Genomic DNA, 13,488 nt, shown 5'->3' with positions numbered 1-13,488 from the left:
TAGAGAAAAAGAAGCAGTTAAGAGTAGAAGAGGAGCAGAAAAGGAAGGAGACTGAGTAGTAAGAATTAGAGAGATGGTGAAAGATGAAGAGAGCAGCAAAAAAAAAAAAAAGAACAAGGAGAAATGAGAACTAATGACAGTGGGTATAAGATTAGGACTTTAGAAGTAGAAAGCAAGAAAAAAGGAACAAACAGAAAACAATGCAGGTGGTGCTATGCTTTCTGAAGAACAGCATGGGTCCACAGAAGGGCCTTATGAAGACTTTTCACAAAGCATAAAAGTAATTATTTTATTACACAGACAGCCGGAAAAAAACTGTCCAAATCTCACTGGAGAGAGAACTTCCCAAAATCAAATATAAACACAACTTTGGATTCCCAAATAATGTTTGTTCCTATATATTGAAAAGACAGAGATCAAATACAAGTGTTAAAAGGAACTGAGACAGCAAGAGCAGAGACAAGCTTCCTCTAAGACAGCCTGTACCTCACCTGCAATGCTGGCCACATGAAGCAAGAGTGTCAAAGAGAACATGAAATGACTCCAATATTTGACACCAGGCAAGATGCAAGAGAGAATCCTAGAAGTAGAGGACCTGTTTATTCATCTCATACCCTGCTTACTGAAAACCACCCACAACCAGGAAGCTTCAGCAGATCCTTGGGACACAGTGCAGTGTAACTACCAGCTGTCACGCTGAGCGTCTCCGAAGGAAAAGGTAAGATTATGAGATTACATTCCAGAATATTTTAACATCGCCTCACAGTATTGGATTAAATGAGAAGCTGATATCACTTAACACGGGTGGTAAATATTTAAATTATTATTTATAAAAGACACTCCGAATGAAGCATTCCTGCCTTTCTGTATTTGCAGAACATACTTTGAGACATACAAATGACTGACATAGATTCTGCAAATGTTTATGTATGCGTTTAGCTTTAAGCATGGGAGAAATCCCACGGACCAGGAGAGAACCACTGAACTCCCCAGATTATAAACGCTGAAGTTTGCAAGCTTAGAATCTTCAGGCGAGATTTCTCATCTCTGGACAATCTTTTACTTTTTAGATTTATTTTAAAGATATTTGTATTCACATCTTATATTTCAGTATTTATGCAGCTCCATAGCTATCCTTGTTGTGTTGCAACTTTGATTCATTGCTAGGTTGATGAATGCATATGCATTAATACTGCAAAGCAGAGTAATATTTCTGTTCTGCTTTTTTCCCTTCTAGTTAGGATGATGAATGCATATGTACTATTATTATTATTTATTTATCCCCCCCCCCCCCCCCAAACTGGGATCTTTTTTCTACCTCTTCAGTGTCTTTCTTCCCTGCTCGGTACATTTTCACACATTTTTCTGTGTATGCAATGGCACTGCTCTGGTTGCAGAGCCTTGTGCAAACATAGGGGCCTGTGCATACAAAGCAGCATGCAGAATGAAGAATGTAAGTTGCTTGTGACCTTCTTCATTTTACCACTAAACAACTTCAAATTAGCTCTTATCGGATAACTGAAATGAGCTCTTTATTCATTCAGGCCCTGACACTGCAGATCTTTATACACATTTCTAATGTTACCGAGGTGAGTAGTCACATTCATAAAACCACTGCCTTCAGCAGAGTCACACTTGCATTTAAATATACATAAAGATCACTTCAGGAATAAAGTTCTATTTGCAGAAACTTAGGTAGCTAATCTGATCAGAAGACCCAGTATGTCTGCTTGCAGTGCTATCTGCAGTGAGCTTCCTAATACATTTGTAACTCAACTTAGGAAACTGACAGAATTTACTGTTAAGTGCATTGTGTTTGCTCTGTCTAGTGAGTGATGTTGGTACCGACAGCAGAGCAGCAAAGTTTAAGAAAAATATCCCCAGAAATAATAGGCTTGGTATCCCTTTTGTCCATCTTTTGTGAGTTTTTTTATTTTTATTTTTGTCCTCCAAGTACATCATCAAGGCTATTTTTAAACTATACAGGCTACAGTCTTAAAAACAGACAGTTGGGATCCTTGACTAATCAGACTTGGAACTTTAAGGATTTCACTGAAGACTAAAACAAAACATCAGAAGTTGGCTACAGTCCTTCCCAATGATACAAAAACCGCTCAGGGGAACAGCATTTAGCCAGTCCTTTTCATTTTATTTTTCATAGATTCTGAGCAAAGATACTGATTACAGCTTCACGTCACATCTCTCTTTCCAGCATAAGGCTGGAAGGTTTTCCTCAAGCCATCAGTTGAGGACACTGCTGTTAAACCTAACAGGCTGTGTTCATTGTAAACTCTAAACACTGCTCCTGCTGAAGAACAGGCACACCAGCGTGATCCTCCCCCTCTAGCTCATTTGCCCTTGTATTGGGAGGTACTATCGTTGAACCCACAGAAACCTGTGCTGGTGTTGGTGCCGGTCTGCAGCAAGCTGACTCAGGCTGTGACAGAGCTGTGAGTAAACGGAGAGCAGCTCAAAAGACATGCCTGTTTTCAGCCAGACAAGCACCTTGAGCCAGCTGGTGCTCTGTCACAACGCTAAGTGCTGCTGGAAAGGAGGGAAGTGGAATGGGTAACTTAAGAGTAGAATCATAGAATCACCAAGGTTGGAAAAGCCCCACAGGATCACCCAGTCCAACCAGGTAGAAAAAGAGGAGAAAAACATCAGGGCAGCCTGGAATGGAACTGAACTCCTGAGAAGCAGACCTCTACTGCTGCCTTATTCCTTTGGATGCCAGCGGATGGGACAAGTAGAAGCCATTTCAGTAACGGGCCTTTTGCACTTCTTTGTAACAATGACTCCTGGGCAGCATCGGCAAACAGGATTTATTTACACTTCTAAGACAGCTATCTCTCTTTCAATATGTAATTTTTCTTTTTTTTTTTTTTTTTTTCATTCTCCCCACTCTCAGAGCTGCTTCTCAGCTTTTATGCAAGCCTCCCCTCTGGGCCCCGCCGCAGTCGGGGCTCGTTGCCACACCACCAGTTCTCCTGGTGTAGCAATACTCCTGTCACCACATGGCTGCCACCGCCCGCTCCGTCCTTATCCTCGGGGACGTATAATTCTGTGGCTTCTCTCGAGCCCTCACAGCATATTCTGAGGCTTAAAACCCTCTCTAACTCTCCAGACGGCGTCTGTCCGACTCAGTCACGCGCTGCTCCCAGCACACTTCGCACTCAGGGCTGCCTGACGCCCCACCCCGCCCCCACCTCACGCTGGAAGGGCAAACCGCACCTCGGAAAGCGATGCCGCCCCCCCTCCCTACGACCGTTAAGCGTAACCACCGCCCCCAGCACGTGCCGAGCGGCGCGGTGCGTGGAGCGGGGCGGAAGAGAAGCCACACACCCCGCCCGCCGCCTGGGGGAAGGGCGCGTCACGTGATCGCCATGCCTGCACATGACGGTGGTCACATGACCAGGCAGTGGGCGGGCGGTGGTCACATGACGTGCCGCTGGCGGCCGGCGCTCCTTGACGTCCCGGGGCAGCCGCTTCGGCCCGGCCCGGCTCGCGCCGCCGCGATGGCCCGCGCCGCCTTCGCCCCGCTGCTTCTCGTTCTCCTGTGCCTGCCTCTGGGGGACGGCGTCGCGGCCCCCGTGAGCCCGGACGAGCCGTTCTTCCAGGATCTATGCAGGTGGGCGGCGGGGTGGGACGGGACGGCGCGCGGGGTTGGGAGAAGCTCGAATCCGCGGTGCCCGGTGCCGAGCGTTTGTCTGCAGGCGTAGCGCTGCGTTCGGGTGCCGGGGTGGGCGGCGCCGTGAGCGCCCCTCGCAGGGAGGTGCGGGCGGGGGCTGCAGCCGGGGCCGGGCTGCGGCGTGCGGCTCTCCCTTGGGAAGCGCGCCTGTGTCCGCTGCGCCGCGCGTCGCCTCCCAGCCGGGTTCTTGCCGGGGGTACCGCCGCATACCATTAACTGATCTAGTTGCGAAAGCCTTGAATAATGAGAGCTGCTGCATGGGAATGACTGTTCTTCGTGTTTTGGCCTGTTCCGGTAACGCGTTCAGCTGAGAATCTGGTTTGGGAAATATGCCTCGCTTGTCTTCATTTCTTCAGTAATGAGTTAGGCGATGCTGTGGCGCTTACAGGACTATTGTATGTTCACCGGTGGTAGCGGGCGGGCAGCAGTGTAGCCCCTGAGCGCGGCACGAAGGTGTGGTCTGGGTCACGTGAGCGAATGGCAGAATCTGTGGGCACGGCAGTAAAACAGTGGTGAGGGGGAGGAGGGGAGAAGGTAGCTCTTCTTGTCAGGTTAACCCGTGAGCTAAAAAGCGCTCCTGTGGGGTAACTGCCCTCGTTGAGAAACTGGGACAGGAGAAGGAGCTACCCTTCTCAAAGGGTGTTCAGTTCGCCTGGCTTTAATGTGTTTTCTTTTTTCTTCTTCTTCTTCTTTAATTGCCCTAAATTATTTGGTTCTCAAACAGCTCCTGTATCAAGAGTAACATTAATTCATACCAGTGTCTGCCTTGGTTTTGTTGCGTGTCCATTTGTGACTAGAGGAACTTTTAGGGATGCCATTGAGGGGCACACTTGCCTCTTAAAACCTGTGCTGGCTGTCCTGCCTGGCTTTTTTGTTTCTTGAAGAAAAGCTTCGAAGGACTTCTGGCTAGTAATGTAGAAAGGATAAAGTAAAAGCCAAATCTGTCAGACTGTAAGCTCTTGAAGATGCTGTGGAGATCTGTTTGGAAGGAAGACTACTCCATGGGGGGTGATGTGGTTAAGTGGCTCGAGCACTTACGCTGCTCTCTGAGGTCTCATCTGTAAGTTGTAAGATCTGATGATGATCTGCAGGACAGCTCTTGGGCCAGTCTAATCTGTCCTTGTGCTGCCTCAGGTGAGTTTTTGACTAGTTTTACAAGTACTGTCTGCTTGTGACCTGGGTTCTGTGTGGCCTTTGGGCTGGTGAAGCTGCAGCAGGCTCACTAATGCCTGAATGTCAAAAGCTGCACGAGGAAGGAAAATGTTGGAGTTGAGAATAGAGGTCGTTAAGCTTTTAAGTAGTAGCAGAGAGGCACCTAATCTGGGTTCTAGTAGTAGGAAAGAATGATGACAAATCTTCTGTCTGTTGGAACTGTAGTGTGAGACTGCCTAAACCTTGGCTAGCTTATATTGCTTGTTTCTTGTAGCCTTACCATGGGTGTGTGGACAGACTAGAGAAAGGGCAAGGGAGCAGAAACAGGAAAAAGCTTTCCTTTTCTGAAACTTTGTTGAATATCACAGCTTGTGCACTCCTAAAGTTGACTGTGCTGCCATGTGACTTCTAATTAGAGTTAGGGTTTATCTTCTGTGTTGAGGTGCATCTAGGATTGCTGCAATGTCAAAATCTGGGAAAGGAGGAGTTTGTTTGGATATAGGAAGTTACTAGTCAGCTGTTCTTTAAATCAGTGTACTTCAATATCAACAAGATGAAGCTTGACAGTTTTCTTATGGTCTTTAAAAGAAAAAAAGCAACTACAGGGTATGTTTTGAATGTGGTGGTATAGTAGGAAAAGTAAGCAAGCTCCTCTGCTGTGCTGAGTCTATCCTAATGTAGATTATTTGGTGACAGACAATGTTTGTCTCCTGTGCAAGGATGAGAGTCAGTGCATAGATCTTATATCTTAAATTTCTGTGTGAAAGGAATACTCAGAATAGCTGTAAGTCACAGGTTTGCTCTTAGGCAGAACTGTTAACTTTCAGGTTGAAAGCCTAATGTTGAATTTTGAAATAACACAGTTGGCCATTGCCATGCACAGAACTGTATGTACGCTCCTTTCAGTATTTGTCATGAAACCACATGTGTGCTCTTGTGCACCACTAGAAGCCTTGGGTTTAGTGTTAGATGGAGCCTCAGTGCAGAGGCATGTGCTGGGCAGGGATGACCTGTAGATGAACTTGCTTGGCTCCCTTAAATGCTTTGACACATTTAAGTGGGAGATGTCATAAGTAACTCATTACCAGACCTAATTGTGTATGTACATGATTGCTTCATATGCCTGGGAAGCTGCCACTATAGTGGCTTCAATATGATTTCTCAGCACGTGCTTCAATGCCTCTTGTATATTTGAGCTTCAAATTGCTATTTTTTTAATGCATTCTGTAACATAGTGTAGTGGATGAGAATTAGACTGCGTCATAAAAGATGAAATGTCAGTGTGTGCAAGGATTGAGAAAGCTGAATAGCTTGTGGTGTAGCTGTAACACTGTTATGCGTGATGCATAAAACCTTGCCCGGAGACATGCACTGTGCATGGTGGCTGGAAAAAGTGATGAGTAAACTTGAGCCGAGCTAAGCATGAGTAGTGATAGATTAGTGTCTTTTCATTTCTTGAGGTACAGTGATAGCTTTGTACGTTGTGCCATTTGAGCTCTCGCTTTCTCTAGAGAGAAATGTCTTCAGTAGAGGAACAAGTTTGTGCCATGCGTGTTTATGCTAAAATGCTAGCCACACCTAATAGTGATTTCCATGGGAAGAGGTGGATCTAAGTTGCTGGCGTAAGATTAGGGATGGTCATCCTGGAGACTGTTCCCAAGCTTGTTTGCTTGTGCTGGTTGAGCCTGCTCGCAGAAGGCTCACTGAGGTGTCAGTCCCTGCAGTGTGCTCCAGCAGAGGAGTTGCTAGACAGGTATGGATGCCCTAATGAGGTATAGGTCAGCTTTTCAGTGGTTTTAGGTTACCTTGTCTCTGAGCTGAGAGGTTTGTGTCATACCTTTTCAAGAAAACCGGATGGTATGGTGTCCCTGGAGAGCGATGTCTGCTTTCTTTTAACTGCTTTATAGCTGTTGGGGAGGGGTTACTCCTCTTCCAGTAGAAACTGAAGAAGCAGGAAGTGCAGCGTGGTTGTGAGAAAGGCAGCCCTGGTCTGTTGGGTGCTTTGTTTTGTTTGAGGTGGTTTACCAGTACTCAGACCTGGAAGCAGCTTGTGGCTCTAACTCAGTACATGTGCTCTGGCAGCTGCTTGCCTTCTTGTTGAAATCTTGACAACTTGCAGTGCCAGAGCTACTCATTCACAAGGTAAACCAGACTCTCTGAAGCTCGTATGTTTTCCCTTTTTCATGCTACTTTCATTTCTCTTTTGTTTAAACATTAAAGGCTTTTTTTTTTTGCCTTACAATTTGTTGGAAAGGATTTTTATTTTCACTGCTTCGTTATTGCTTTGGCATCTTGATTCACAGAATATCATGAGTTGGAAGGAACCCACCAGGATCATCAAGTCCAACCCCCTGGCTCCACAAAGGACCAAAGACTGACCTGCAGGCAGGCCCAGTCTGAGCGCTTGCTGCTGCTGTTTACACAGCTGCTTTCAGCCAGGCCTGGTGCTGCCTCAGTGGGAGCTGCCTCCTGCAGCTGCCTTGTGTCAAGCCAAGGAGCTAGCCTGGCCCCCTCTGCTTGCTGTGCACGCCTGTTGTTGTCACTTGAGGCAGAGCAGTTCTTGGATCTGGCTTGTGTTGTAAGCAGAGGCCAGAAATAACCGATGGAGATGGGGAGGGAAAACAAGAGGAGAACTTGTCCCAGAAGGTGAAAGTAGAGATGTATTTTGGGCCTCTAATGGTGAGGTTGTCTGTGGCAGATGTTATCTGTAAACAAGGCTTCATGTTATGATTTCAGCAGAGATGATTATTTTGCAATTTTCTTCAGGGCAGATGTTTATGAACTGCACCAGAGATGGCCATTTCAGTGGTGTGGTACATGAGCAGGTGGCTTCCTTGCACTCATGGGACAGAGGGCACTTCCACATCACATCAGCTGTGCGGTGGCTCTTGTTGGGACTGCTGGGGCTAGGCCTGTGCTGCATGGCTGCCTGCACTGTGTCCACCTGTGCAGCCCTGTCAGTGGTATAGTGGTACTGAGGGCTTTTCCAGCTCTTCCTTTCTGCTAAGTACAAACCAAATTCACATGTGTCTGCAGCTGACACTTTGGAAGTGACATACTTCTCCTCAGGTTGTGCTTGCTCCTTTGCTTCTGACTGTGGCCCAGAGAAGGCAGTGACTTAATTGCTTGTGTCCTCACCCCTGTAACCACTTCTCTGTCTTGTTAGAGGTGTTGCTATAACGGCTCGGTTGGGGTGAATCTGGGATGTCATAAACATAAGTTACTCTGCTAGCTGGATCACTGGCCAGAGCAGGTTGGGGAGGGGAAGGTGATACCATGACGTAGTCACAGGCAGGAGGTGCTTGCTGAGCAGCTGAAGGAGAGCCCTTCATGTGGATGGGCTGCAGTCAGAATGGTGGTAAGGCTGCGAACAGATTGTTTCCATTCCTGGATGCAGCAGAGATCAGTTTGTATTGGTTGGAAAGTAGAGCACATGCTGCAGGGCTGCGTGTGAACCTATCCCCAGACACTGATTTAATGCCAGGAGCTTTACTCGCGAAGGAAATTGTTCAGACTTTCACTGTGAATGTGTATTTTGCATCCGAGTTTACAACAGCTGCTTAGATGGTATCCAACCTGCTGTTATGCTCCAGTGCATTCAGTCAATCCAATGAATAAGCCCTGCCCTCCTTCTCTTTCTTAAAGACTCTTGAGCTTTCCTGAAAGTGATGGTACTCAGAAACTACTGTAGGTGTTCGCCTGTGTGTACCATTGGAGGTGTGGTTTGGAACATGATTAAACAAGAAATCCCACATTTACTTCCCTGGATTGTTTAGAAAAATTCCTCAGACTTCTTGTGTAGAGGTCTGAAGGAGCAGAGAGGCTCGCTTCAGGGGCTGTTTTGTTTCTGTTCTGTAAGCATTCTCATCTTGTTTCTCTTCTGTTTCTGGCATGCTGATAAACTGACTTGAAGGTATTGATTTCTTCTCTTTCGTAACATGGAGCTGGAAGAGCAAGAAACTAATCTCTAATAGATGATAATTCAGTTGTATGGAGGAGTCAGATTCTAGTTCAGTTTGTAAATAAATCTTAGTTTCCCAATCATCTAAAAGTGCTGAATAGCCACTCTTACTCAATCAACAATTTATGACCTTAGCATTATATATTACTACCTCTGTAGTCTTTCAGAATCGATCAAAAAAAGAGCACTGGAGCCTTTGAGAAATTTTTCAGCAGAATATTAACTTTCCAGGGTTGTATTTGAGGTAATTGTATTTTGATGGAAATATTCTTTTTCCTGGAGGGAAAGAATATGTTTTAGTCTTGATCTCAGTCTTCAGAGCCCTTGAAGCCAGAGTTGAGCTCTTTCAGTTTTGGGGGGATTGTATGTTGGTGGACAACAATCTTTTCCTGTTTTATTTTCTGTACTATGGCTTAATGTCTGCATAGGTGTTGTTTCTCACCTCTTTAGAAATGCAAAAAGGCGGCTCAGAGAGCTGATCAGTGTGATTGTAAAATGTCAATTCTACTACTTGTGAGGGAAGAATAATGGCAAGTATTTGTCTAGGATTGAGATTTGTCAAGTATTTGTCAATTTGGCGAGTATTTGCCTAGGATTTGTCTAGGTCTAAGTCCTTGAGTCTAATCATGCTGATAAAAAGTAGTTTTTATTAGTGTTTCAGGTATGACTTAGAACTTGATATGTTATTTTTTTGAGCCCTATAATTCTGTAATAAGAAACAAGAACTCCTTCTGCAAATTGAAACCATTTCTACTTGTTCTCAGCTTATTCCAGCCATTAGCAGATTAAAATTAAGGCTGCTTTAGTGCAAGGAAGCCAAGAACCCTATAGTCAATGATTAAATAGAAAATGGTGTGGTATTTTGCTGCAGGCACTTTGATTAGAGATGCAGTGCTCTGGATTTCAGAGGGGCTCTTGAGGGATTCAGAAATCTAGACCAAAGTAGCTGAGCTGCTGCTATCTTATCCTTAGCCAGGAATTAGGCTTCCCACAAGAGTGGGTTTTCTCCCCGGGGGGATCTAGGATATGGCAGCATTGAGGGATGTAGCACCTATGAGCTAGAGATCGAGGTAGGTGAACTGTAAGGGTGAAGCTTCTTGTCGACTTCTGGTCTGCTGATGGCTGAGAGAGGAAAGCTGAGCTTCCCTGTTGAACTTGTTACTAACCTGTAGTGCAGGTCAGATTCATTAAACCCTAGGTGAGCTGTAAATATCAGGAGTACCTAATAAATTGCTGTGTTGCCTTCGGTTTCCTGATGTGATGAATCTGCATTAAATCCTACAGAAGTTGCCATTGCAGGTAGAAAAGCTAGGGCATCTCTTACACTGCAAAAATAAGTATAATCCCCAGGATGCGTGCTCCTGCCAGAACTAGAGGAGATGTAGCTGAGCCAAGCTGATGATAGCGAATATTTACTGAGCTGAGCCTTCCTGATGGAGCTTGGATGGTGCATTATGCCAGTAAACCAGCCTGTCTGAGGAGCTCCTGACTCCATACCAGCCGAGCTGGGCATAGTCCTAACTTAGGTGGTGCCATGTTGTATAACTGATCATGTCAGTGGTCTCAGTACTGTGAGGATGGAAATGTGTCCTTAGTCCTTAAACGTGTCCTTGGAGCTACCACATTACGTTTTATTTCTTATGCTCTGTTACTCTGATTTATTCCCCATTGTGTTTAACCAGAGGTTATTGTTCCTCTGTCACGTTTTGGTCAGCTGATTTTTTTTTTTTCTGATGTTGTAGCTTACTGGCATGGTCCCTTTCATTGAGTCTCTCATAGATAGCTCTGCTCGCTTTCCAGCTTCTGATGTTACCCTACAGGAACTGTCCTTTGAATATTGAGTTGCATGAAAAATGCATAAGGGTGCAGTGAAGTGCTAAGATTCTTACAGTATTCAGACAGAAAGATGCAAGTAATACTTCTGAGTCTAATTTTTCACTTGAAGGTGGATGGATCTGCAGCTGAAGGGGGTAGGATGTGGACTGCTATTCTAGTCCTCTGAAGCTTAGGCTTCCACTATTGTTGGGTATTGCTGAAGGGCGATTGCATGCAGCCTGCCCAAGGTGTTTGACAAGTTTATCAGGCTTTCAAGGAAAAGGACTCACCGCCTGTAATCTACCTGTTCAGAGCAGGCTTTGCAGGGATTTGAGGGGAAAAAGTGATTGGTTGGGTGTTGCAAGAAAGATGAAATATATGCTTCTCAAGTGGCTAAATTGGTTTAGCTCTTGGCCCTGGTTCAGTAACAACTGTTCCTGATACTTAATGATCTAGAACATAAATAGGAAACTTGATGTAATGGTACACTGAACTTTACAACTTGTTTATTGCAGGGACTGGTGTCTAGGGCATGGCAGTTTAAATGTGGATACTAACTGACAGGCTTTTTTCTTTTCAGCTACACGTGGGAAGCAATTGATACAGACAAACATGTGCTTTACAAAATAAACCTCTGTTTTGGTGTTGAAGAGTGTGGAAGATCAAGTGCAGTCTGTGCCTATGACGTTGATAAGAGAGCATATATGTCAGTAGGTAAGTAAAGAAGTGTCCTTCCTTGTAAGTAGCTTAGAGTCATGTTAGTGCAAGGCCTCGTAACTGTATTTTTCCAAACTTCTTAACATATTAGTAAAGATTTCTCTTTTCCAAACAGTTCAGAAGTACGTTCTGTTGTAGATTTACTGTGTAAATTTGGAGCAACATCATATGATTTTACATAATTCAGTGAAGCTTATTTTCTGGTCTTGCTACTGGTAACCTAGTATGGAACTATGCAGTACTATCTCAAGTAGAAATAAACATGTCTACTTGTGGTAGGATATACAGTGTGCATATCCTTGTTTGAGGCTTGATACTAAACACTGGAAAAGCTTAAGTACAAACTAGCCTGATGTTATATTAGCTCTTTGATAGAGTTAGGTAACTGTCATCACAGTCTAGAGTACTGCTAACTTTCTGGTATGTCTTTAGGTTGTTAGACACAGAGGAAATGAATGATGTATAGCCCTATTTTTCAGTTACATTTGTCAAGTCTGGTGGCTGCTGTAGTAATCCTGAGATGTCCTTGATATCGTGTGTGGTGGACTACTGGGTTCTGAGTTAAGAGTTAAACTGGCATATTCCTGGGCATGTGCCTGCATGTGGCGTCATCGATTAGAAACAGCTCATGGTTTGAACAGTACTTGCGTACTTATTTTCATAGGTATTTTTCACTTTAGAGGTTACTTCTTCAGCTATTGAAACCAACAAAGAGGCTTGCTGATAGCTATTTATAACACGGTAATGTGGTGGCTTTCTGTAGAGTATTATCTTTTCAGACCACTTCTTTGTTCCTGCAGATCTGATATGTTACTTTGATTGTGTTGGCCAATCTTGCCTTCCATTGGCAGACAGCTCTTAAAGAGAAGCTCTGAGTCATCAGTAAAACTGTGTAAGCTTGGATTGCTGGAAGATAGTAAGAGAAAGGATTCTCACATGTATGCAGACAGCATCTAGTAAGCCACTCCTCTCCCTTAGCTGTAGTGATACAATCAGTGCTTTTCAAACTAGTTGCAACTCCAAATCACTGGGTGATGAGTAAAAGCATGTCTCAACTCATGGCTTTATTATTTTTTTGTAGTGTATTACATCCATGCCTCAGAGTTTTCTGGAATGACTGGTCAGATACAAAACTGCCATCTGAACTTAGATGTGTGACAGTGTCTTCCACTCCGAGCAGCATGACATTTTACTAGACCACTTGACACTGCTGCTGGTTTTTCACTCACAAAGCATGTAAGAACTTTGTTTCTTACTGAAGTGGATCTTGCCTCTGAGCATTCAGTTGCAGGTGGATCACAGAATGAAGCAGCACGTGAGCTACGGTTTTAACGTTTTCTGTTTAATGGGACTGAAATGTGTCTGCTGGAGTGCAGCCTGAAGATGATTGTTCTCTCCAGGGAGGTGTTGTAAGATCTAGAGCCCCGTGTAGGTGTGACTCGTATTTCCTTTTTGAAAGGAGGAGTACAGAGCTGGGTCATAACTGTGAATGGTAGCAAATATTCCACTCTATGCAAAGCTGAGTGTCTTATCACCTGACTGCTGCTGGATGGAAAAGAGCTGAGCAACAATCATAATAACTTGGTCCTGAAGGGGCCAAACAGAAACAACTCCTCTCAACAGTTAAACCACAAATATTGCTTGAGGTTTTTTAACCACTCTTGCAATAAACTAGGGAATCAAGGCAGTACAGTTAACATTGAAATTGAGTTTTACTTTTTTTTCCCTGTCCAGATTGCCAGTTCTGTTCTTGTTCATGATTTGAAACTTGTTACTGGCATTTGCCATTCATCAGCATACTGCCCTTGGTGGTACTGAAACTTGAGCACCATCACACTGAGCTGAGGTAATGCTGGTGGATTATCAAGCTTCTTGCTTGTCAATAAAAGTCGCTCTTAATGAGAGAAGAGGAACCCAGGTCTAGATGGGTGTGGATTCCCTGTGCAGGCTCTTGGTTAAGACAGCTAAGCCACATACCTGTCTTAAAGAATTCAAGCTGGTATGAGCTTACTTCTGTGTTTAAGGCTAAGTGCAGCTGGAGGGCTTTGATTTGAGGGAATGAAGAGCAATGTACCAGTTAACAAAGTTTATTAAGTAGTAAACTTAATTCTAATACAAGCTCAATTGGATCTCCTCTCCTTTCTTGCAGAAAGGC

At 44.6% G+C, this 13,488-nt stretch overlaps 1 protein-coding gene across 3 annotated transcripts in view; it reads left to right on the top strand.

Annotated features, from left to right (window-relative positions):
- Positions 1-3,455: 3,455 nt before the first annotated feature.
- Positions 3,456-13,488, top strand: part of IGF2R (insulin like growth factor 2 receptor) — a 54,155-nt gene continuing 44,122 nt past the window's right edge. The window contains exons 1-2 of one of the 3 annotated variants that reach the window (NM_204970.2): positions 3,456-3,628; positions 11,197-11,330. In NM_204970.2, the coding sequence (NP_990301.2) occupies positions 3,516-3,628; positions 11,197-11,330 (247 nt within the window). In that variant the 5' untranslated portion in view covers positions 3,456-3,515. Of the gene's footprint in view, positions 3,629-3,838; positions 4,142-11,196; positions 11,331-13,488 lie in introns of those variants that run through there. The other 2 variants (XM_046938500.1, XM_046938501.1) reach the window with 2 other exon arrangements.

Source organism: Gallus gallus, chromosome 3 (assembly GCF_016699485.2).
Source record: "Gallus gallus isolate bGalGal1 chromosome 3, bGalGal1.mat.broiler.GRCg7b, whole genome shotgun sequence".
In the NCBI taxonomy this organism is placed as follows: Eukaryota; Metazoa; Chordata; class Aves; order Galliformes; family Phasianidae; genus Gallus; species Gallus gallus.
This window is presented reverse-complemented; position numbering and strand designations above follow the sequence as displayed.